Below are 23,305 nucleotides of genomic sequence, written 5' to 3'. Positions count from 1 at the left end.
GGGGACCGGAGGGACCAGCCGGGAACCCCCCCCCATCCCCTGATCTTCAGGCCTAGCCACAAGATGGGCACGGGACCACCCGGAAGCCCTGCGGATAGGGGCCTGCCCTGGTGGGAGCACGAGCTCCCTCATTGCTCTGTGCAGGGCCATAGCCTTGTTCCATGAACCCTCCTCGGAGCAGCCTGTCCTGGTGCAAACCTACAGGAGCAGAGGAGATGTTCTGCAGGGCCCTGAGCCCACCTTGCCGCTCTCCACCCCAGAGGTGGCTGCATTTCAGCTGGGGGAAGTGACGAGACCTCTCAGCCCCCTCCATGCCTTGCAGAGGTGCCCAGGTGCTCAGGCAGGGCCCCCACACACCCAGTGGTAAAGCCTTTCACTGATGGGCTGTTTCCCCTTCTCCTTTCCAGAGGAGGGGGGTGAATGGGCCTCCCAGCAGGACCGCAGCCGCTCCTGGCCCCATGCAGGAGAGACCCTTACGGAGAGCCGGTAAGGGCTGTGCACTAGCCCCCTTCTTCCCCCCCAGCTCTGATACCCCCCACATGCATCTCCCTGGGCCCAGGGCTTGGTCCCGTGGCATTTGGAGCTGCGGCTTGTGGGAAGCCAGGGATGGGACAGGGGGTTCAGATCCCAGCTCAGGACACACATGTGGGGCTGGCTCTTGTAACCCTTTGTGCTCTGTGTGCTTTGCTGGGAGGGCTGGGAGTTGCCGGCTATGGGGCTGAAGCAGGGGTCAGAGCCCAGCAGGGCCCATGCCCCTGGGAACTCTCCCTTGGCCAACATGGCAGTCACCTTCATCGCCTGCCCCAGCCCAGGAGCTGATGGGGGAGCCCCAGCCCTTGGGCAGAGCAGGTGGGAGCCAGATTCTCCCTCTCACTGAGCTCCCCATGCTCCCTCCTTGGCCCACAGCATCTCCACCCCCCCGGCGCTGGTCCGGCGAGCTGGTGCGGCACAGCCGGCTCAACTCGGAGCACTTCCCCGAGCCCACGCGCAACATCAGGAACATCATCCGGCAGTACCAGCAGCCCACCCGGCTCTCGGAGCCCCTCAGGTGAGCTCCTGGTCACTGTCAAGCTTTCCATCCCACCCCGCAGCAGCCACCGCATGGGACCCATCCAGAGCTGCCCGGGGGCTAGCCCTCAGCACCGCTGGCTGCAAGGTGCCTGCAACCCAGAGCCTGTCTCCCTACAGTGACTGGCACCTAGTCTCCAACACGGCCAGCTGCACCCACCCTGGACAGTGCCCAATAGCCGCGGGGCAGAGCCTGGGTTGGGTCCCATCGCGGGTCATCCTGCACCCATCCCTGGCCCCTGGAGCCTGCTCTCTTCCCTGCTGCCGAGCTGCTGCCCCCCATGGTTTGTCTCCGCAGGAAGGAGGGCGGGAAGGTCTTTGTGAAGAAGATGGATCCCCACGAGGAAGCCATGATGATCCTGAAGAGGCAGATGGCCGTCGCACCACCGCCACCCTCTCTGGTAGGAGGGCCTGGAGGGATGGCAGGGTTGGGGGCTGTTGGTTCCTCTGGCAGGGCTGTGCCGCTAAGGCAGGAGTCTGCAAGTCGTCCTTCCTGCCTCCTGCAGAGTGAGCCCCGATGTCCCCTTCTGTGGGGTCTGCTCCCCCTCTCAGGGGACATCCAGGCTCCTCAGCGCATGTGCCCCTCACTTGGGGGTGTCCCAGGGCAGACAACCTAATTCCTCCCAGGACACAGGTCTCTCTCTCTGGGTTGTAGATGCCCAAGGAAACGGTGGCCATGGTGAAACCTGTGACCAAGAGGCCTCCCCGGGTGACGTTGGCCCCTTCCCGGAGCCCTGTCCGTGTGGCGATGCCAGGTACTGGTGCCGGGGCATGGAGATGGGCGGCTGCCCCTGGCATTCAGGGCTGGAGGCTTACACTTCCCCCAGCTGCTGAGGCTTGGTCCAGCCGTCAGCCCCCAGGTGCCAAGGGGCAGCCAAATGCAGCAGGGCTGGGCAGGGCGAAGTCTCTGTGATTTGGCTGGGACCATCCTGCAGAGACCCTGCGAACATGCCTGTAGGCAGCAGGGAGCACCCAGCAGCCCCTACCCACAGCCAGGTCACACGCCTGCCTCTGCCCTGTAGGGCTACAACTTCCCCTGCGCTGGCACCTTGGCCCTGCTCCCTGCCCAGCTCTCTTCTCTTGCTCCTGGGATGCAGCCGTGAACCCTGAGGCCCAGAAAGGTCTGTGGATCCAGACCGTGCACGAAGCTAAGCATCCAGCCAGCTGGGCATGGGCTGCACAAACAGTGGGCTCAGGGTGTTGTGTGAGCCCAGTAGGGCAGAGAGCAGTGGGTACAACGGGCAGTCTGAGAGACGCTTTACACACTATAATGTGCATCCCCTGAAGACTCCTGCTGGCTGCCGGGGTATCAGTTACCCCAGGGCTGACCTGGAGCCTGGCAGGGGACCAGGGAGCGTCTCAAGGCACAACCTTCCCCGTAACCCAACTCAGGCAGCCCAAATTGGACCCCGCAGGTGGTCCCAAATGGCAGTGTGCAGGGCCAGGAGGGGGCCACCAGTCCCACCGAGCTCTGTTGTGACCAGGGCCAAGGGCTCTGCACCCTGTCAGCGGCTTGGCTTTTATGAGCAACGAGAGCTGCAGGATGACATGACCGGAGCTCGTGATCCTCATGTTTCAGGGTGATGGCCCCATGAGATCAGGCAGCAAAGATCCCTCGGGGATAATGTTGCAGCATGTGGAAGGAATCGCACAGCCCCGCTCCTGGCTGCATCGAGGGCCCCGGTGCCTTCTTCAGGAGCTGGCCCTGTAATCCGGGGCAAAGCCTGATGCCCAGACCACATCCTTCCCAGAGCTGGGATGTTCTGCATCCCCAGGCTCCCTCTGTGTTGCCTGTTACCTGCTATTACCCAGCTGCCCCTTTCCCAGAAGTAGCTGCATTTCAGCAGCAGGTGACTTCAGCCTTGAGCAAAGGGAATAGCAGAGGGCTGCTGCCCACAGTTGCCACCTTCCACTGCACAAGGGACCGCTTTGCATTAGGGGTCAACGCATCCATGGTGCTGCTGCGTTACACACAGCTGCCACCTTTTGCCCCAGAGGTGACTGCATCTCAGGGGTGGCTGAAATGATCTTGCTGAACTGGCTTCACCGTGAAAGGGGCTTTGAGATCCTTCAGGGTGGAAGGTGCATGATAAATGCAAGAGAGCTGGACACAGGCATGGAAGAGGGGAGAAGGGCCTGCCTGGCTCCCAGAAGCCACGGGCGTACGAAGCGGAGGCCTCGCCTGCACTGACGTTCCTGCCAAGAGAAGGCACAGCAGACCCAGAGCCCTGCCACTGACACCCTGCATGCCCATGGGCGAGTCACCTAGTTTCTCTGTGCTTTGGTTTCCCCCTTGAGAGATCATAGCAGAGGATGGGGGGTGGGTGAGTTCATTATGAATCCCAGACACTCAGGTTCTTCAGTCCTGACATGTCCAGGGGCAATAGGAGCAGGCTGTGGTGCCCCCCTCACCCCTTGCTGCAGGCTATCACCCCGTTCTCGGCATCTCTCTGCAGTCATAGTGTCCCGGGACCTGCCAGCCCAGGAGGAGCAGATCCAGACCCAGCTGCACCGGCGCTTCAGCGAGGAGTTCTACACCTACTGCAACGTGCCCTGGAAGATCTACATCCGCAAAGAGGTACGGCGTGAGCACGGCCCCCTTCCCACCTCCCAGTCGACTCCCTAAGGCCAGGCCCTGGGAGAACCAGCCTGGGAATGCGCCCACCTCTGGGGTGGTTGTGTGATGAAACACCGCTGCTCATAGCTGCTGCAGGCAGCGATGCACAAGCAGCCGACTGACAGGAGAAGATGGTGCCTGTTCTCCTTAGGAAGCTGCATCCAAATTGGCCCCGCTGGCTTTTCAGACGTGCAGTGGGGAGTTCACAGGCCACGGTCGGGTGCTTTAAGCCTAAACTTTCTGCTCTATGTTGGGAGAGTCCTCGGCCTGGCCCTGTGGTTATTGATGGGGTGGTTCAGGGGAGAGGGCCGGCTGTGGCTTGGCTCTTCCTAGCCGCCCTGTGCTGGCAAAGCGGGGACGGGAGGTGACTCGAAGCAGGATGGTGTGGGCCGATCTGCAGGGGAGACCCTTCAATGCATCTCCACGATGCTGGAGCCTCCGGCCATTCCCAGACATGAGGCTAGACAGGGCAGCAGAGCATGGCAGCTGCTCCCTGTGTGTCTGCTTTTGGCCTGGGGTAAAGGGCACCTAGGCTGTGGTAGCTCATGTTGTGGAGAGGGCCTAGCCCCTCCACTTGGCTTACTTGCACCATGGGCTAAGCACCTACCAATGGGCAGCTGACACGCTATAACACCCTGGCCCCGGGCAGCTTCTCCATGTGTGTGCCTGGCACAGGCACACCGGGTGCATTTCAAGGCCACTTCAGCTCCTTCTCGAGCCCTGGTGGAAACCTCACCCCAAATGCACTGCCCAGTGTGAGCAACCTGGGGAGAGGGCGGAAAGGGTGCAGAGACCTTCCTGCCAGCCCCCTTCACCTGGCAGCTCCCCTGCTCTTCCCCTCCAGGTGTTCTACCCCAAGGACAACTTCAACCACCCCCTGCTGCTGGACCTCATTTTCAGACAGGTGAGTTCCCCGTGCTCCCACCTGCACCCCGGGCAGGAGATCGGGACTCCTTGTGCCAAGCACTGGGGGAGCCTGAAGCAGCCCCCTCCTCCCTCTCTCTGCCTGCCTTTCTCCAATGGGGGAAAGCTAGGGGTGTCCTCCGTCCACCTCTCAGTAAGTGCTTCCTCTTGCTGTGTGGCAGCCCCTGGAGCCACCACCACCTCCGCCTGCCTCCCACTATCATCCACGCAAGCTGTAGCAGCTCGGCCACCAGCTGTGGGGAGCCCACTGGGCCCCATTAGGGGAGAGGAGAGGGGGGTTTCAGGCTAGGTCTGCCCCCAGCAGACAAATTGCATGGCGGCATTGAGAGGCTCCAGGCTGTTGAGCCCTGGACGGGGGAGTGAGCTGGAGGGGCTCATCCAGCTGCTAACCCAGTGCGACGGCTCCTGCCCGCAGATCTTCAACGACACGCTGTCCGACACCTGCGTCCGCATCAGCCCAGAGGAGCGCCAGCGCATGAGGTCACTCTTCGGTAATGCCCGCCGCCCCTTGTGTCACAGCCAGCCTGGGCTCCGGCCTGCTCTCTCCCACCCCATCTGCCAGCTGTTCACAGCTGCCTTGGGGCCAGTACTGTCTAGGCACTGAGGACCGGGTCCAGGTCCCACTCAAGCTGAGAGGAGTTTTGCAGCCAGTGCAGGGGCCTGGGCAGCTGCCACCTGGGTTTAGGTCTGGGGCTCTGGGGTGTAGCGAGTTGTGCTGGGTCTCAGCCCACATGGGCACACTGGCTGTGTCCATGTGACATTACTGTGCCCCCACATCAACTACTGCCATGGCCTTGGCCAGGCAATTCCCCACCCCTGGCAGCCCTGGGCCCTGATTCTCTTCCCCCACTCCAGCGTGGAGGGGCACAGGGCCTGGGGAGGGGCAGCCGGTGCCTGACGCTCTCTGTGGGATGGGTGGGGGGTCTCACTGCAGCGGCCAACAAGCTGGACTCCTTCAGCCCTGTCGCCAATGAAAGTGTCAAGAAGGAGATCGTCAGAATGGCCCGGGACAGCTGGGAGGTCTACTTCTCCCGCCTCTTCCCTGCCACGGTGCGGGTGTGACGCTGGGGGAGCTGGTGGAGGGTGGCAGGAGGGGGTCTGCCTAACAACCAGCTGGCAGTGTCATGCCAGCCAGACCATGATGCCTTAGAGTAGACTCTGGTCCCAGAGAGGTCCTGAGGGCAGCACTCCTGCCGTGCCTTCGTCTGGGCTCAGGGCTGGTGGTCCCTGCTCCAGCACTGATACAGCAGTGGGGCAGGTGGGGCTGGCACTCGCTGATCTGTCCCGTGCCTGCTTTCCTCCCCCAGGGCAGCGTGGGGACCGGGGTGCAGATCCTGGCCGTGTCCCACACGGGCATTAAGCTGCTGAGGCTGATCAAGGGCACCAACATGCCTGGGGAGCAGCTGCGGGTGCTGCGGACATATAGGTAAGTCCTGGGCAGGAGCCAACTCTGTGCACAGCAGCCGGCCCCCCACGCTGGCAAGTCAGGCTGGCACATGGCTTGGCATCAGCATTTGTGCCACTGCAGCTTTCAATGGAGCAGCAGGTGCTGGAGGGAGGTAATTGCTCTAATTAAATCCATTAGCACCAGATCCTTGCTCTCTGCAGACCTGGCTGCAGGCTCCTCTGCAAAGGGTTGTGAACAGCAACATGCCTACACACACATGCCTGTACACACACGGGCACACATGTGCATGCATCTCCATACAACAGCACACATGCACATATGCATACATACCCAAGCAGTCACACGTGCCTGCACACAAATCTAGACATGCCTGCACCTATGCCCACACAATCTCGAACACACAAGCATGTGCACGCACACACACATGCATGCTCACACCTCTGCCCACAGGCACAGTACCACAGCCAGTCAGTGCCCAGGTACTGAGACCCTCTGCTGGAAGGTGCTGCTGGAGAAGAGTGGTCTGCATATTCATAGCCATGCTCTGTCCCCCTTGGGCTTCACCCCCTGGCAGGGTAAAGCCAGGGCATGCCAGCCCTGAGGCCTAGTCCCCCTGGTGCTACAGAGCCACTCCAGGGGAGCCACAAGCCAAGCCCAGTGCCAAGGGGAGGGCATCTCATTTCTTAACTGCACCAGCGTTGCCCCTGGACCACAACTGGTCCTGCGCCCAGCTCTCTCCCATCCCCTGGTTTGCTGGGCTCCCCCTGCCCCACCACGGTCCAGCCTGCGTAACCCTGTCCTCCCCTCACACCCAGCTATGCCGATGTCCTGTTCGTGACCATGCCCTCGAGAAACATGCTGGAGTTCAACCTGATCAGCGAGAAGCTCATCCTCTTCTCCCCCAAGGCTGCCCAGGTGAAGGCCATGATTGACTACTTCATCACTGAGATCAAGAAGGTGAGGAGCGCCTGGGGCTGGAGCAGAGCAGAGTGGGGGGGGCGGGGGTCCCAGAGGGCTCAGGCAGGGTATGGGGGGCTATGGAGAAAAGTAAGGAGAGAGGTGGTGTGACTGAGTGCCCTGACCATGGTTCCAGGGTGTATTCGAGTGGGCGAGAACGGTTGTTGCCAGGTGAGAGTGTCCTTGGTGTGTCGGTGGTTGTAATATGTGTGTAGCTGGTGGGCGGTTGTGTGCTATGTGGGCTGCGTGTATGTGACCGATTGCGTGGCCTTACTCTGAGAGCAGCGTGCATTTCTGTGGGGTCGTATTCTGAGTGCGAGGTGTGGGGGCAGTAGCTGCCCCCATGTGTGGGGGGCATCCTGCTTTTGCTGCATGCCAGCTTCTACTCCCAGCCTGGGCTCAGTGTCCAGTATCCGCATGCATGAGTCCAGGGGTGGGTCTAGAGGAGGGGCAGTGATGTGGCTGCACCCCCTTTTTGGGATGGGACTGCACTATGGGAGCTCCAGTGACTACTTTTAAGCCCTTAAAGGAAGAGAAAATCCACTCCTCTCCTTTTCCAGTACTCCCTTGCATGCTGGTGTTACTTCCCCTGCTGTCCTGGGGTGGGGGAAGTATCCGAGCTGTTCCCGTTGGCCCATGCTAGACTGTGGGACCAGCTCTGCTGAGGATGGGGGCACCGGCAGTGGCTCCCATGGGTGTGCTGTGTGGGGTTGTATTCTGAGCCTGGGGTCTGCATTCAGTAGGTGTGCATGCATGCATGCGTGTGTGTGTGTCTGCATACAGTAGGGGTGTGTGCATGTGTGCGCGCATGTGTGTCTGCATTCAGTAGGTGTGCATGCATGTGTGTATGTGTACGTGTGTTTGCATTCAGTAGGTGTGCATGTGTGCTTGTATGCATATGTATGTCTGCATTCAGTAGGCGTGCATGTATGCTTGTGTGTGTCTGCATTCAGTAGGTGTGCGTGTGTGTGTGTGTACTGTGTACAGGGCTTGTATTCTGCTCTCGGTGCCTTGGGGCTGTATTCTGAGCATGGAGGGGTATTCACCGGCTGTCCCATGGGGGTGCCACGTGTGCTGTTTTACTCTGCCGCTGGCTGGTGCCCACTGTGCTGTGACTGGTGTGTGAGGCCCTGGTGTCTGGTGCGGGGCCCAGCCCAGCTGTGCGGCTCTCTCCTCCTTGCAGGATTCTCAGTACGTGGTCGCTGTGAAGAACCACGTTGCAATGGACAGCAGCCAGCTGAGTTTCCACAAGGGCGACATCGTCCACCTGCAGCCGCTGGAACACCCCAAGAAAGGTGAGTCACATGGGGCCTGCTCCAGGCCGGGCCCTGCAGGCTGGGACTGCGCGTAGGAGGGAGCAGGAGAACAAGCCCTGGGAGGCAGGCAGGGAGCTCAGCCCTGTGTGACACCCTGCCCCTCTCCCACCCCACAGACTACTATTACGGCTACATGGTGCGCAAGAAGCTGATGTACCTGGAGGAGCTGAAGCGTGGCACCCCGGATTTCGGTGAGTGGCTCTGGAGTGCCATGCTGTGTTGTCCTGGTCCCCATCCCCATGTGCTCTGTCCCCTGGGCCCCCTGCCCCTTTCTCTGATGTCTCCCTTCCTCTCCTCCCCAACCCACCCCAGACGGGCAGCCCCAAATGCAGGAGCCAGAGCCCTATGGCAGGGCACAGCTTCTCATACCACCTCCCCAGGGCACCTGCTGGCCTGCCCTTTCCCACCATTGCATAGGCGTGCCTGAGTGTGTTGTGCATAGAGAGGATGAGAACCTACCACTGCTGCCCCTGGAAGGAGCTCCTCCTCTGGCTTCAGTTTAGGGGCCTGTGTTTCTCACACTGGGGACTGATGCAGGGGGAAGCTCCTGGGCTCAGTCCTACCTGGGCAGGTGCTGTCACATTTCCATCTGGCTCAGCCAGGGGTGCAGTGCCAGGGCTCTGGCCAGGGGTTGGGTGAGTCAGCCAATCTCCCAGTCATTGATGTGTATCAGAGAGCCCCAAAGGAGGCATCCATCAGCCAACAGCTGAGCAGGCCCAGGTGGGGTCCAGACAGAACCCTTGTCCTTTGCAGTGGGGGGGGGGTCCCGTGGGGCAAGCACCTGCTCCCAGCACCCACTGGGCACAGCCCACCCAGGAGCTCATGGGGAGCCAGCATAGGGGGGGCAGCCAGAGAGGAGCTGCTTTGAGGGGTGCATCTGCCTGGCTTCAGCCCTGGGCCGCAGCTCTAGGATCAGGCTGGACATGGTCTGTATGAAGAAAGGGCAGGCAGAAAAGCCACTGTAGAAGTACTGACAGCCCCAATTACAGGGGCTGGGTGAAAGCGCTGTTAGCCAGGCCTGGGAGTGGGGTGGGGGGGCCTGTGCCCCAGCCCTGCCCTACAGACTGCTCATGCCCCATCTGCTTGGTCCAGGGTGGAAGTTCGGTGCCATCCATGGCCGCTCAGGGCTCTTCCCCATGGACTACGTCCAGCCTGTGGCAGCCCCGGACTTCGTGCACCTACCGGCCGACAAGAAGGAAGAACCCAAGAACAAACGGGGCAAGGTGGCAGCCTCCGCGGCTGTGGCTGCGGCTGTGGCCTCAACTGCCATGGCCCGGGAGCTGGACAGGAAGGGTGAGGTGAGCAGCTGTCCCTAGGGCCCTGGGAAACTGGGACTGGCTGGGCTGCAGTGGAGGGCACTGGCTGGGTGGCAGATGCAGGTACCAGTCCATGGGCTGAGAAGGAGACCGTGGCCAAGGCCCTGCAGCTGGCCTGGTCAGTGGTGGCAGCAGCCTAGGTCTGCCTGCAGCTGGGCACGCTCTCTACAGCACCCCAAGGGTTAAAGGCTAGAGGCTCCTCCTGTGCATCCCAGACCCTGGAGCCCACGTCCCTCTGCCCCCAGGACACCCCCACGGGCAGCGACAGTGCAGATAAAGCAGCAGAGGCCAGTGGCGAGCTTCCCAGGGACGGTGCCCTGCCGGCAGGGCCATCCACTATGATGGACTTTGCCAGGAAGTATTTCCGCGGTGCCCAGAAGCCGACGTCGTGAGTGTTTGTGGTGGGGGCGACTTTTCACCTTTCACCCTCCTGTGACCCCCTCCCCCCGCCATCAGCTCCGTGTGCCAGGAGCGAGGTGGGGGGGTAACACAGGTCCCAGTGGGACGATGTCTGGGTGACAGCACCTGCCATGCACCCCCTGACTGCCTGCCTCCCCTGCAGAGCCAGGGGCCACCCCCAGCCCTGCTGCCCTGCTCACGAGTGCCCCTGCTAGCTGGGCAAGGAACTGCCCCCAGGCGCTTTGTGCTGGGCTCTTGGCGGGCTGTGCTCTGGTGCTGCCATGTCCCGGGTAGCAGTGGGGCATGCAAGTGCTGGAAACCCAGACTCAGGTTTTGCAGCTGCAGCAGCAAGCCAAGAAGGAGGCTGTGCGTCAACCAGAGACTGGCTCAAGAAGCAAGGGGGGTCCTGCTTTTAGGTAGACAATCACAGGGGTCAGGGTCAAAAGCAACAGGCCCGAGGGAAGGAGTAGGTAAAAGATAAATAGACCTTAACACTGTGGTAACATCCACTCAGCACCTTCATCCCTGCCATGCCTCCGGAGGTGTCCCCAAATCAGCCTTCAGTCCCCAGAGCACTCAAACAGCAGCCTGCGGTTGCCTCCAAGTCTGAGTCCAGCTCTTTCCGTCCACAGCCCTGGCCGATCCAGTCCTACCCCGCACCCTTGGGCATCCATCGACCACGCATTCCCTTCTCACTGCTCTGTCCTTCTCTTCCTGCCTCTTCCTTTGCCCTCCGGCCCCTGAGGTTTTGTGGGAGTTGTAGCCCAGGTTACAGTCAGCACGGCTCTGCCCCCAGCTGTTACACACATCCATGCACATGACAGCCGAGCACAGCTCCCAGCCGCAGGGATAGCTGCTCCTCGCCCAGCCAAGCTCCTCATTCTCTCCCCGCAGGGACTCCTTCAAACAGAAATCCAAAAAGGGACGGGACGTGCCAGGCATGGCAGAGAAGCTCAAGTTCACCAAGGTAACTGGGATGGTGCTCGCTGCCCTCACCACAGCCCAGCCATGTGAACCGGGGGGTCTGAAGCAGCCGTGCTAGGGCCCACCCCGTCCCAGGGCTCCAGGACCTCGGGTCTGGCTGCCCTCAAGGGAAGGGATCCCTGCTTCTTTGCGCTGGGGCGAGGATCTAGCTGGCGAGCTCCTGTGACCAGTGTCTGTGAGTGTGGGTAGCTGAGGCTGGGGTGCCAGGGGGCACAGGGCTAAGCAAGGGCTGCACACTTGCTGCCTCCACGGGCCTAGCTCACGGGCACCCCATACTGCCCTCCTGCCACCCCAGAGGGTGCCTAGTGCCCCCTCTTGTTCCCCTCCATTGCAAGGCCTCCCTGCCACTCTTGCAACAGGGCCTTGGTGCTCATCCCTTTCTCCTGTGCCAGGTTTACATGCAGGTCCCTACACCAGGTCCCCTGCTCTTGCTTCTGTGCCTGGGCTCTGAGTGCTCATGTTCCCCCACTGGAGTCCTCCCCTCAACACCATGCCAAGGGGATCCCTTGCATCCCTCCTCCCTCCCTCCCTCCCCCATCATTAGTTCTTGTCGTTAAGGGGCCAGCATGGTACTCTCTGGGGACCAGCAGAGGCACCGGTAAGGTGCTGGTGGGGGCATTGGCCACTGCAATGGTTTGTGGACAGCCGCCAAGGAGCTCGATGCTACCTCCACTGAATGAGTACCAGGGGATGCAGGGAGGAGGAAGAAGTGAGGGCAGCAGGTGCTGGAGATTCGCTCTCTGCTTCTCCTCTCCCCGGGCAGTCGCCCATCCAGGAGTCACTGATCGAGTTCACCGACAGCAGCATGAGCAAGATGGCAGTCGAGGCCTTCCAAGGTACGCAGGGGGCTCTGCCTGTCCTTGCATGGTCCAGCCCAGCCTGCACTAGCTATTGGGGGCACCTCAAGCCACCCCAAGATGAGGTGGCAAGATGCGGGCCCCACCTAGGTGTCCTGGGCTGCTCTCCCCCAGGAACACAGAAGGAACCCAGCAGGGGCCGTTTGGTCCCATCCTTGGTCTCCTGGAACCGCCAGTGCTGAGACATCCTTGGCCAATGTGCCCAGGCAGGGGCAGCCTTTCAGGGCAATACATGCCTCTGGGACACCCTCCAGCCTCAGCTTTGGTGCTGAGACACCAGCTGGACGCTCTGTGATCTCAGAGCCACCCCCTTAGTGGGGATCTGCCTGCCGTACCCAGGCTTTGTGGGTTTACTCACCTGTGTCCTGCCCAGCACAAGTCCCTGCCCCTCCAGGACCCTTACCCAGGGCCACTGGGCCTCCTGGTGCCCCGTGCTCAGGAGAAGGCATTGGGACCCAGGCCTGGTGGTGTCAGGGTCTGGCAGTGAGTGAGTCAAAAAGCCTGGGGGAGCAGGACCAAGGAGGATCCTGCAGCTGGGAGCTAGGGGGAATCTGCCAGGGGGGACAATCAGAGCCAGGGAGGAAGGAGGGCTGGCAGCGCCGGGCTCCACGGGGCCCTTGCCCGCTGTGTAGGGCTGTCATGAGCACACCAGAATTTCCCCATTTGGGGACACGGCAACTCTGCCATGTGGCACAAGCCTGAAGGGCCTACAGGGACCCCGTGGTCACCAAGACCATGGGACCAGCTCTGCAGCGAGCCAGCAGAAGGGTGCAGAGCCCTGACGCCATGGCCGGTTTGTCCTTCTGCAGCCGTGATGAAGTTCATGGGTGACCACTCTCTCAAGGGACAGACGGAGCTGGACATTGTCTGTGCCATCTTGAAGGTGAGCAACCAGGCCCTGCCCTGAGCAGAGCCCTGTGGGTGCTGAGTGCCAGGGGACCAGGCTTTGCTCCCTGGGAGCCCCGGGGTGCTGGAGGGATGTTGCCAAGGGCAGAGCGAAACCATGTGGCCTTTGAGCAGTCCTAGGACCTGGCTGCCCCCCTCCAATGTGCTCCTGGGGTCAGGGGAGGAAGCTGGGGGTGCAGGGGAGCCCCTCGCCACCAGCATGATGCCAGAAACCTGTGCCTTTCCCCCATAGATGTGTGGTGACCACGAGGCGCTGAGGGATGAAGTCTACTGCCAGGTCATCCGCCAGGTCACCGGCAACACCAGCTCCAAGACGTGAGTGCATGGGTCCCCCTGCTCCCCCCACTCACTGGGCAGCTTGTCCATGCTTCCTGCCAGCGGCCAGGACTTCGTGTCCTCCATACTTCCCACCCCAGCTCCGGGGGCCCCGAATGGGGCAGCCCAGGCCAGGGTGGCAGCAGTGAGGTCTTCCCTCCTGTGACGTGGAGATCCCTCCATGTCCCAGACCCATTCTCCTCCCCTGCTCTCTTTCCTTCCTCTCTGTCTGTACTCCTCCCTCCTCTTCTCTCTCCTTTCCCCTTCTCTCCCATCAGCTTCTCGTAACCCCGCCATTCTTTCCCTTTCCCTCGCTTGCCCGCCAGCACTGACTGGGGGCAGTGTGGAGGGACTTAATGCCCCAAGCCTGACAGGTCCCGGGGCTCCCTGCCCTGAGCAATCCTCTCCCCAACAGGGACAGCTCGCAGAAGGGCTGGAGGCTGCTCTACATCCTCACTGCCTACTACAAGTGCTCCGAGGTCTTCAGGCCGCATCTGCTGTCCTTCCTGCAGGAGGTCTGCAGCAGCCCTGGTCTGCACTTCCAAGGTACGACACGTAGCCCCACCTGGGGGCTTCCCCAGGCCGTGGGCCCAGCTCAAGGCCAGTACTAGAGGGACTGGCCTGCTGGATTGCACACTAGCTGGGACATGGGAGACAAGGGGTCAGTTCTTGGCTCTGCCACAGATTCCCTAGGTGGCCCTGGGCAAGTTACTTGATCTGCCCTGTCAATCCAATGGGACAGCACCAAAGCAACAGCTATGGGGATGCATCCACTGAAGAGTGAGAAGGGGTGAGACACCACAGTGATGGGCTCCACGCGGTCACCTAGCCAGTGCAGGCAGGGAGGGATCGATGAGCACCAGGCAGGGCTGTCGTCTCCATTAGGCAAGGGCCTGGAGAGGCAAGGGACTTGCCTGAGGGGAGGCAGGCAGCCATGGGCACAGCCAGGAACGGAGCCCAGAGCTGCCTTGACAGGTTAGAGGTCTGCTCCCAGCTCCCCTCGCTTTGGATTCATGCCGCCTTGCTTGCCTGCCAAAGTGCAAGCAGACAGAGCAGGCCTGGGGCTGGGCCTGGCTGCGGGGGCTTTGCTTTTTGCTCTGGGTCTCGGCAGAGTGGAGCTGTGCGGGGAAGGAGCCCGCACAAGGCCTCCCCATTCAGGAGGAGGTCGGGGGCGGCTGCCCACATCGGCCCCACCCTGCAGAAACACGAAGGAGCCCATCTGTCAGGCAGTTATGAGACAGCCCCTGATTGCCTCTTGCCAGTAGTTATCTGCTCATTAAAAGCTCTAGATTTCAAGCTGCTTAAGTGGTTCTCAGGGAGGAGGCGGCTGGTGATGATGGATTGCCCCGGCCTGGAGCCCAGCCAGGGACTCCCAGCCTGGCGCTCAGCCTGACCTCCTGCTGGACCACAGGTGCTGGACACGGCAGTGCCAGATGCACCAGAGCCACCGCTGATGCCAACGGAGCTGATCTCAGCTGGCCTGCCCCATCCCCTGCTCCAGCGGGTAGCACTGCTGGACCTGCGTTTCTCCCCTGCCTTCTTCCCCAATCTGAGCCTGGCTTTCACAGTGAGCCGCTCCTCCGTCGTGAGCGAGAGCCGTGCTCTGGACACCCTGCCTCCCAGGGGTGATGGAGAGCTGGGCCCTGCCTGCCTTGCACCTGTCTCTGCCCTGACCCCCGCCCGTGTCCGTGTCTCTCAGGGATCGCCAAGGCTTGTGAGCAGAACCTCAAGAAGACCTTCCAGTGCGGCGGCCGGACCAGGTTTCCCAGCAGCATGGAGCTCAAAGCCATGGTGGTGAGTGCCCGAGACCAGGCCTGGCCTGTGGAGAGCGCCATGGGGGGGGCCACACTGCAGCACACCCAGCTCAGCACAGCACGGGCACTGCCTCTGCCCGCAGCCCCTCCAGCACACCCGGTACAGCCCAGGCTCCTGCCTCTCTCGTCATGGTCCCTGCGGCTCTGTGCCGAGCGGGCAGCACGCAGCAGTCGAGGTCCCTCTCCAGAAGCTGGGGGCAGCGAGCTTTGCTCTTGTCCTGCAGGTTTTTTGCTGCAGGGGGGTAGATTTCAAGCCCTTTCCTGACTGCCTGTCTCCAGGGTGGAGGCACGAGGGGCTGGCCTCCCCAGGGCACTGGGCCCCATGGTGGCAGTGGGAGCTGGGGGCACTGAGCACTTCTGCCCACCTGGACCTGCCAGAGGGTTTCCAGGCTCTGAAGCCTTCATGCTCCTCCTCCGCAGGCCGGAAGGAGTGCGAAACGACAGCTGTTCCTCCTGCCTGGCGGCATCGAGAAGCACCTGAAGATCAAAACCTGTTCGGTAGGTCAGGGAAGGTGGGCAGGGAATCCAAGCCCTGCACCCCTTTCCTCCCCAGGCCTGGTTTGGGGGGGGTGGGAAGTTTCCCATGCACGAGTGTGCTCAGGGAAGGGTCTCCCAGTGACCACTCTGAGCCACCCCCGAAAGCACCCAGGTGCCCCCAACCACCCACTGCCTGGGGAGGTGGGGAGAAGGGATTTGCCTCCAGGAAGCATCTTCCCCCTTTGACTCGGCAGCACACGTGCAGCGGTGGTGAATTGAGGGGGTGGGTCTGGGTTGGGCACACTGGGGCTGTTGGGCACATCCGGAGCTGGGGTCCAAACTTCCAGGGCTGGAGCCAGTGCTCCAGGCTTTGGGCCAGCAGGCAGGAGCAGCTCCTCTCCCAGCGAGTCCGCGCTCAGGGTTTACACCGTTTGCCAGAGACCAGTGCCTCTGGGAGCCAGCGTGTGTGGATGTGCCGATCTGGAGCCCCACAAAGTGCGCTGGAGGCTCCCATGGTTCTGCTGCACTTGGTGTCTGGTGCTGGAGAGGGGCAAGTCTCCTGGGGCCTCCAGACCTGGCCCCCCGTGAAGATGCTTGGAGAGGCACCCGCATTTCAGGACACTTCCTTGTGCCAGCTGAGTCCCCCAGTGGGGCTGGGCAGTCCCTCCACGTGAGCTCCAGGGACCAGGGTGCTTGCAGACGCAGGGACAGGCTCAGGAGCAGGGCAGACCCCCGGGCAGGGGCATCACCCTGGGAGCTCCCTGCAGTGGGGTGGCACAGCCCAGTGCCAGGAGCACCTTCCCAGCAGCACAGTTCCCCTCTCCAGGTTGCACTGGATGCGGTCGAGGAGCTGTGTGATGAGATGGGGCTGCACCGGCCTGAGGCTTTTGATGAGTACATCATCTTCGTGGTCTCCAGCAGGGGTGAGTCCCACTCCCTGCCTCAGCACGTCCCCCCATCCTGCCTTTCCTCTGCCCCACTGCATCGGCCGTCTGCCGGGTGGATGCTGCCCTGCGTGCAGGAGCCTTCTGGCTGGTATCTCAGCACCTTCCCTAGGGCCAAATTCCCAGGAAATGCCAGGGCCAGAGGTGAAAAGTCTTTGCCCACCCAGCACTTTCTGGGGAGCAGCAGGCCACATTGCCTCTGTCCAGCTCTGCTGGCCCTCATCCTTGTGTCTCTGGGGTGGCCACTCGCGTGACTCCAAGACCAGCACACGTAGGCAGTGGCATCCCCAGCGCAGGGTGCTCTTCTCCCAGGTGCTCCCAAGGTAGCACAAACCAGAGCACCTGAGTGGGAATGACCCCGAGCTGACTGCTGCGCTGTGAATTATGTAGCTTTGTGGCCTTTGAGGCTGGGTAAGCTCTGAATATCTCAGGGGACAGAAATCCACCCCCCCATCAGCATCATAGAGGATTAGACACAAGGGCAGCATCCTGACCCCGACCTGCCCAGCCCTTCTGGCCAGCCCCACATGCCTGACCCCGGCCCATGCTTCTGGCAGGTCAGAACGTGCGCCCCCTGAGCCGCAGGGAGTACATCCTGGACGTGGCCACGGAGATGGAGCGTGTGGACCCCAACTACACCTTCTGGTGCCGCCGCGTCATCTGGATGCAGCCGCTCAAGTTTGACAACGAGCTGTACATCACCACGCACTACAACCAGGTAAGGGCTCCGGGCTGGGGGCGAGGGGAACTCGCCACCCTCCCCCTCGTCCTCCCGGGCCCAGGGGTGGCCAGGGGTCTGTCGTGCATGGCAGCAGCTCTGTGCCTGCAAGGGAGCTGGGAGAGGTGTTCATGCCAGCCTGCTGCTGGGCTTTGAGTGCCTCCCTCAAGCTAAGGAGGGTCCAGTCACGTCACTTGTAGATGGGAGACGTCCAGGGAGGTGTGGGGAGCTAGTGGTGGTGACTGAGTTGGGGAATGCCCTTTCCTCCGAGGTGCCGGTCTCCTGCCCCGCATTGCCAGAGTAAACTCTCGGGGCTCTTGGAGACCCACAGCACCTCTCGGTCAGAGCAGGCCTGGGCCCCCGGCTGCCCTTGCGGCGTGTGAATGATTGGCCTGATGTTCCTGCAGAAGAATTGGGTTACAAGAACATGAAGATGGTGGTCAAGCCAAACCCCCTCCCTATGTGCAGCCCCCTTTGTCCAGCACAGCACCCACCCCCTCGTGCTCTCTCTCCCCCTCAGGTCCTCCCTGACTACCTCAAGGGGCTCTTCAATGTGTTTCCTCCCGTGAAGCCCAGTGACCAGCAGCTCCAGCAGATCGCCAAGCTGGCAGCCCTGCAGCACCGGGCCAAGGACAGCCTGTATCTGCCCACCGTGTAGGTGCTGGGGCAGGGGCTGGGCTTGGGTGCTCTCCTGGGCGTTATGAACAGCATCTGGCGGGGAGCGCAGTGTAGTGGTGAGAGCAGAGGACCCTGGAGGCCTGGGCATCCCTGCAGACTCCATGACTAGTTGCTCATGGAGCTGTGGGGGAGCCACTTACCTTCTCCTTGTCCAGATGCCCTTACAGTCCTCACTGCCTCCTCCCAGGGGTTACTGCGCTTGGTTGTTTGTGGTTGGAGATCCTTTGCCCCGGACAGACAGGCCAACATGGTCCCCAGGGTGACCAGATGGGCCCGCTGGAGGCCATGCTTCAGCCACTAGCCCTAACTTTGGTCCTGTCCACCCCGCAAGCCTCTCCTTTGGACCGCACAGTGCTCTTTGCCCAGCTGGCTGGGGGCCGTGGGTGAGAGCCTGGGTCTGGTCTCACTTGGGCCAGTAGCCAGCCAGCGTGCAGCAAGGACATGGGGTGAAACACTCAAGTGGCAAGAGTCCTCCAGTGCCTGCCCACAGTTCCCATGTATGCCCACCACAGACAACATCGCCCCCAGGTCCCTGGAGAGTCACAGGCAGAGGGAACCACGGGACATGCTCCCCACTGGCCCAGCACCCCCAGTGGGGCATGCAGCACCCAGGAGGGCTCATTGCCATAGGGGAGCCAGGCATGCCCAGTCTGGGCTACCCCAGGTGTTTGGACCCCTTCCCAGAGCCCTCACCGCAACATTGACCTGCCCCCGCGCCGAGCAAGCACCTAGCAGTCGGGGTGGGCCCTGGGCTCAGATCAGAGCCTATGCTCATGTCCCCATTGATACTTGGAGTAGATACAACCCTGGGGTGCAGGTCTCTGCCTGGCCCTGGCTGGTGGTGACCCCCTCTCCTGTGCTCCCCCCGCAGCCGGGAGGCACAGGACTACATCCCGCCGCAGTTCTGCCGCATGCAGCACATCCAGTCCTGGTTCAACATGGTGATGCAGCACATGCAGCAGGTCCAGGCTCTCAGCGCCCACCAGGCGAGAGCCCAGTTCCTAGGTAAGATGTCTCCCACCATGGACACAAGGGTCGGCCCCTAGTGACCCACAGTGGGCACAAGCGCCCATCAGCCCCCTCCAGGAGTGCTCCTGAGTACTCACTTGCTGCCGTGGGAAACCTGCCCTCTCACAACTCTCTGTCAGTGGAGAGTGTTGCTTCCCCCGCTGGTCTAGGCCAGCCTGCAAAGGGGCCCTTGGTTGGGGTGGGATGGCATGGGCTGCACTGATACTGGGACCAGCCATGGTGGGACAGGACGGTTCCCCTCCAGGACCTCCTCAGCCCCAGCCCCCACCACCAGGATCAGGCTCCCCGGCCTCTCTGCTGACAGTGTCCCCTCCGCAGGGCTCGTGAGCGCCTTCCCCATGTTCGGCTCATCCTTCTTCTACATTCAAAGCTGCAGCAACACCACCATCGCCTCACCCTGCATCCTGGCCGTCAACCAGAACGGCCTCAACTTCCTCAACAAGGAGACCCACGTAGGTGTGGGCCGGTGGGCCCGGTCCCAATCATGCCTGCTTGCTTTGGAGGCAGGCGGAGCTGAGCTCTGGGTAGCACCATCTCAGAGCTGCCCACGAGCAGCAGAGGGTCCAGGGGAGCTTGCAGCACCCTGGCATACCCAAGCTGCCCCCACAAACACTGCTCTGTCCCTGGGGCTCTTGTGATGACCACACCTGATGCCTGCTGCCAGACCTGGCATGTCAGGCAGGGGTGGGAGCACCTCAGCCAGGCATCACTCCCTGACCCAGTGGCACCATCCCTTGGAGAACGGGGCCCATGGCAGCCCGTGCAGGTTTGGAGGAAGGCTGTGTGCTATAGCACCCTGGGGCTTAAGGCAGCCCAGTGGGTCCAGTTTGGGCAAGTCCATCTTGAGTAATTAGGGGGCTGAGGGAGCCTGCATCCTTCACTCACTAAGTCACCCCCCAGCCACTCTCACTGGCCCACGTCCCTCACAATATGCCAGAGACCCTCATGTCACGCATAGGGACCTCCTGTCTTGGAGGAACCAGCAGCTACGAATTCCTAAGGTGACCGAGGGCAGGGAGCTGGCTCCCGCTGTCTCTCTGTCGTGGGGCTGCAGCTCCATTCTGGGCTTGCACAGCTCCTGGCACAGCGGTGCCCGGGCATTCCTCAGCTTAACAGCACCTAGTACTCCTAGCGTGGAGGAATCTGGTTAGGGAGCACTGAGGACGGTCCCCTAGTGCTGCAGGTCTAAGGGCACTCCTCCCCTGCAGGAGCTGATGGTGATGTTCTCGCTGAAGGAGGTCCAGTCTGCAAGGACGCAGCAGCCCTCAGCCGGCTCCAGCTACCCCTACGTGGAGCTCACGCTGGGAGACGTGATGTCACAGAGTGTCACGCAGCTGCAGCTTGACCAGGTACGAAGGCCGGCGGCTCTGGAGACCATGGAAAACCACCCACTCATCTTCCCCCTGGGGCCCTGTGGCCTGTCCAGGATTGGAGACGCAAGAGCAGGGTCCAGCTGGGGCGTCGGTGCCCGCAGGGTGGGCAGGCCGCCGGAGAAGGCTGCTATGTTGGTGGCTCCTCTGCCTCGCGCTTCTGTGGCTCTCAGTCCCGATCCTAGGGCAGGGCTGCCCAGCAGCCCCCTGCTGTGACTGCAGCCTACCGCGGTGGGTTGGGGAGCGCCCATCCCCGCCGGGACGAGATGCAGGAAGAAGGCGCCTGGGCTCACCTGCCTCCTTGGGATGCCCCATGTGATGCTCCAGGGATGCAGCCCCTTTAATTCTCTCCTTCTTGCTTCTCTTCTCTCTGTCTCCTTCTGGCTTTCCTCCTTGTGGCTCCTCCGCCCGGCTCTCTCGAGCGTAACCTTCCCACGGTAGGTAGCTGCTCCTTGCTCTTCTATCTGAGGAGGCCACGCGCTCGAACCACCACGGGTCCTCGCCCCCTGTTCTGGGTCAGGAGTGGGTGGCTGGGGCTTGTTTCTCCATAGTGGTCTCAAGAGCGTGTGGACAGGCCCCTCGTGCCTGCTGCTTGGGGCTTGGGAGCTCAGCCCCAGCTGGGATGCAGTGTAGGCAGAGGATGGCCCCGGATGGCTCCCGTGCTGCCTCACGTGATGGGCATCAGGGAGAGACCCCCTCCCTCCCCTTACCAATTCCAGAGGGGGCCGGTAGAGACCTCCCCAGCACTGCAGCTGGCCCAGCAGGGAGGAGAAGAGCAGGTCGTCTGAGGAGCCGGGCCTTGCCGTGGTCACCATTAAGGGCTCCGTCCACGGACGGCAGGGGTCAGGGGCTTCTGTGCTCTCAGGCTCCCAAAGCCTAACCATAACCACAGTCCTCTGCACACCGCTTGCAGCCGCCCATGGCAGCTCCCCCAGCACAGCCGAAGTCAGGCTGCAGGAGTGTGGGACTGCCCTGAGCAGGGCAGGGGGGTTGCTTCTGGCCGTGCCAAGCCCCAGCTGCAGGTCATTACCTGGGGAGGAGCTAATGGGGTTTTGGGGGTCAGCCGAGTTAAGCTGTGCTTCCTCCCTCCGCAGGGCCTGGAGCTGTGCCGCGTGATCGCCACGCACATGGAAAGCTTGCTGTTCGCTCGTGAGAAAAGGCTCACCCTGCCACCTAGCGAGATCACGCTGCTCTGAACACGCGTGGCCTGCCCCATCCCAGCCGCACCAGCCAAAGCCGCCGTGGGGCTACGGAGATGTGTCTGCCTCCTGGCAGGGGCACAGCACGGACCTGGCGATACCAGTTCTTGGCTGGTTCCAGTCAGCAGACGCAGCTGGTTCCAGTGAGGCTGGGCTGGTCCGTTCCCCGTGAGGACACAGCCTGGTGCCGTTGGGTCAGAGAGGGTGGGAAAGCAAAACAGACAGGAGGAGTTAAGGAGGTGGAGGAGGAAGCAGAGGAACACCAATGCCTTAATTAGGATAAGGATGCCCTCACAGGCCTCCCTTGCAGTGGGGTCCTAGGACCAGGAGCAGAGACTGTTTATTAGTGACTTAACCAGGGATCATCCAGGAGCAGGCTGTGCCCGCCGGGATGGCCACTACCCAGTTTCTACGGACCGTAGGCCTCCCACCTTTCGTACTCGTACCCACCTCTGCTACCGTGCCTGTCCTGTCCCTGAATCATTATTTTTGTAACTGGACTTGGCACTGGGGCAGCTCTCGCCTGCTCAGCCCCACTCCTGGTTTTGTAATGTTTTGCACTTGAGGTCACGCTGAGATTTTTTGTTTTTAATTGATGCAAAATTAAACCTCCCTCGGAAGCCCAAAGCCGCCTCTGCCCGGATCTGCTGAGCAGCATCAGGCCCTGCAGAGCTGTAGCCTGTTCCTCCACCCTGAGGGTGCCTGGGTTTTGAGTCTGGTTTCGTTTTACCGTGACCCTGCAGCTGCCGGAGACGTGTTCTCCATAATGCCCTGAGCTCCCTGCAGTGCTCCTGTTCTGGCTTGCGCCCTCCCCATTTGGGGGTTGTCTGCCTGTTCCTCAGAGAAACAGGATGGGCAAGCAGGAGGGCATCAGACTATGAAAAGAGATGAGCTCCAAACCATGCTCAGATGCCTAGAAAATAGGCCAGATGCTCCCTAATAAAAGAACCACATTTGGGCCAAGGTAAAGTGACCATGGCTGGAGGCACACTTGCCTTCACCCTCTCTCCTGCAGGGTCAAGCTCAGCTGTGCCCCCGACACCAGCGCTGAGCTTGACCCTGCCCTTGCAAAGCACTGTGATGTCCACACTAAAGCCAGAGGCTTTCTACCCGAGGATGCTTGGCCGCGTGGCACCGTGAGGCCCACGACGCAGCAGGGACATCTAGGATGACACGTTGATGGCGGGGGAGACAGCTAACCTCTGAGCCACCCCAAGTGCTGCGCAAGACTCAGCCTAGCCAAGGCAAGAGGCTGGGCCCTTTGCAGGCAGGACGCCCCCGTGCAGCAGTGCGGTGTCCTGCCAGCGCCGGGGGGTGGGGGAGAAACCCAGACGGTCGATGCTGCGCTGCCCCTGGGGGAGCACCTCCCCGTGACAGCAGCTGCCGGAGCACATGACGGCCTGATGATGCCGTGCTAATTGGATTGGCAGGCGGGCAGGAGAGATGATTTCTAAGGGGCACGGCGTGACCTGCGGGGAGGGCTTATCCGGTCACTTATTTCTGGTGCTCGGAGCCGAGGACGGTCCCCGGAGGCCGTCGCCGGACTAGGGCAGGGCTAAACGAAGGGCCGAGCGCTGCTCCTGCCTATCCGCGTTCCCAGTCTCGCCGCAGCCCAGGACAGCGGTTCTCAGCCGGGGCCTCGAGGTCCCGGCGAGGACACCGCACGGCTCGAGCCTGTCTGGTCTGAAGCGGGCGGAGATTTCAAACAGAAGCCCTTGGTTTTGTGCCGTCGGGCGCTTTGAAACGGAGACACGTGGCGGCCAACCCCCGGGGGCACTCGGGCCTGGAAGGGGGAGCACGGCTGGCCTGGGGGCAAGGGCTCCCCCGGGGCAGCGTGTGCTCCTGAACCCCTGGGCTGCGCCCTGTCCTGCTGGACACCCGTGGGGGTGCAGCAGTGGGGCACCGGCCTCCCAAGGCACTTTCTGCAGCACCCCCAGGGCGGGCAGGGCAGGCACTGCCATCCAGTCGTTGCATGGGAGGCTGCAGCAAACCTCGGCCCGGAGGCAACT

At 62.0% G+C, this 23,305-nt stretch overlaps 2 protein-coding genes across 2 annotated transcripts in view; both read left to right on the top strand.

The window, feature by feature from the left end:
• LOC102372150 (unconventional myosin-XV) overlaps positions 1 to 21,322 on the top strand; it is a gene marked incomplete at its 5' end in the record, with an annotated part of 31,244 nt that extends 9,922 nt beyond the window's left edge. The window contains 28 exons of the mRNA XM_006024059.2: positions 408 to 486; positions 907 to 1,048; positions 1,367 to 1,469; positions 1,724 to 1,823; positions 3,525 to 3,646; positions 4,530 to 4,589; positions 5,025 to 5,100; positions 5,544 to 5,659; positions 5,917 to 6,035; positions 6,833 to 6,974; positions 8,158 to 8,269; positions 8,407 to 8,481; positions 9,383 to 9,588; positions 9,852 to 9,994; positions 10,900 to 10,972; positions 11,753 to 11,825; positions 12,656 to 12,729; positions 12,985 to 13,067; positions 13,483 to 13,613; positions 14,767 to 14,861; positions 15,302 to 15,379; positions 16,185 to 16,281; positions 16,860 to 17,020; positions 17,541 to 17,674; positions 18,570 to 18,703; positions 19,046 to 19,179; positions 19,936 to 20,076; positions 21,192 to 21,322. Of these exons, the coding sequence (XP_006024121.1) occupies positions 408 to 486; positions 907 to 1,048; positions 1,367 to 1,469; positions 1,724 to 1,823; positions 3,525 to 3,646; positions 4,530 to 4,589; positions 5,025 to 5,100; positions 5,544 to 5,659; positions 5,917 to 6,035; positions 6,833 to 6,974; positions 8,158 to 8,269; positions 8,407 to 8,481; positions 9,383 to 9,588; positions 9,852 to 9,994; positions 10,900 to 10,972; positions 11,753 to 11,825; positions 12,656 to 12,729; positions 12,985 to 13,067; positions 13,483 to 13,613; positions 14,767 to 14,861; positions 15,302 to 15,379; positions 16,185 to 16,281; positions 16,860 to 17,020; positions 17,541 to 17,674; positions 18,570 to 18,703; positions 19,046 to 19,179; positions 19,936 to 20,076; positions 21,192 to 21,293 (3,105 nt within the window). The remainder of the gene's footprint in view (positions 1 to 407; positions 487 to 906; positions 1,049 to 1,366; positions 1,470 to 1,723; positions 1,824 to 3,524; positions 3,647 to 4,529; positions 4,590 to 5,024; positions 5,101 to 5,543; positions 5,660 to 5,916; positions 6,036 to 6,832; positions 6,975 to 8,157; positions 8,270 to 8,406; positions 8,482 to 9,382; positions 9,589 to 9,851; positions 9,995 to 10,899; positions 10,973 to 11,752; positions 11,826 to 12,655; positions 12,730 to 12,984; positions 13,068 to 13,482; positions 13,614 to 14,766; positions 14,862 to 15,301; positions 15,380 to 16,184; positions 16,282 to 16,859; positions 17,021 to 17,540; positions 17,675 to 18,569; positions 18,704 to 19,045; positions 19,180 to 19,935; positions 20,077 to 21,191) is intronic.
• Positions 21,323 to 21,687: 365 nt separating this feature from the next.
• Positions 21,688 to 23,305, top strand: part of ALKBH5 (alkB homolog 5, RNA demethylase) — a 21,271-nt gene continuing 19,653 nt past the window's right edge. The window contains exon 1 of the mRNA XM_025204651.1: positions 21,688 to 21,714. Coding sequence (XP_025060436.1) covers positions 21,688 to 21,714 — 27 coding nt within the window. The remainder of the gene's footprint in view (positions 21,715 to 23,305) is intronic.

This window comes from Alligator sinensis, unplaced genomic scaffold (assembly GCF_000455745.1).
Source record: "Alligator sinensis unplaced genomic scaffold, ASM45574v1 scaffold1283_1, whole genome shotgun sequence".
Taxonomy (NCBI): Eukaryota; Metazoa; Chordata; order Crocodylia; family Alligatoridae; genus Alligator; species Alligator sinensis.
This window is presented reverse-complemented; position numbering and strand designations above follow the sequence as displayed.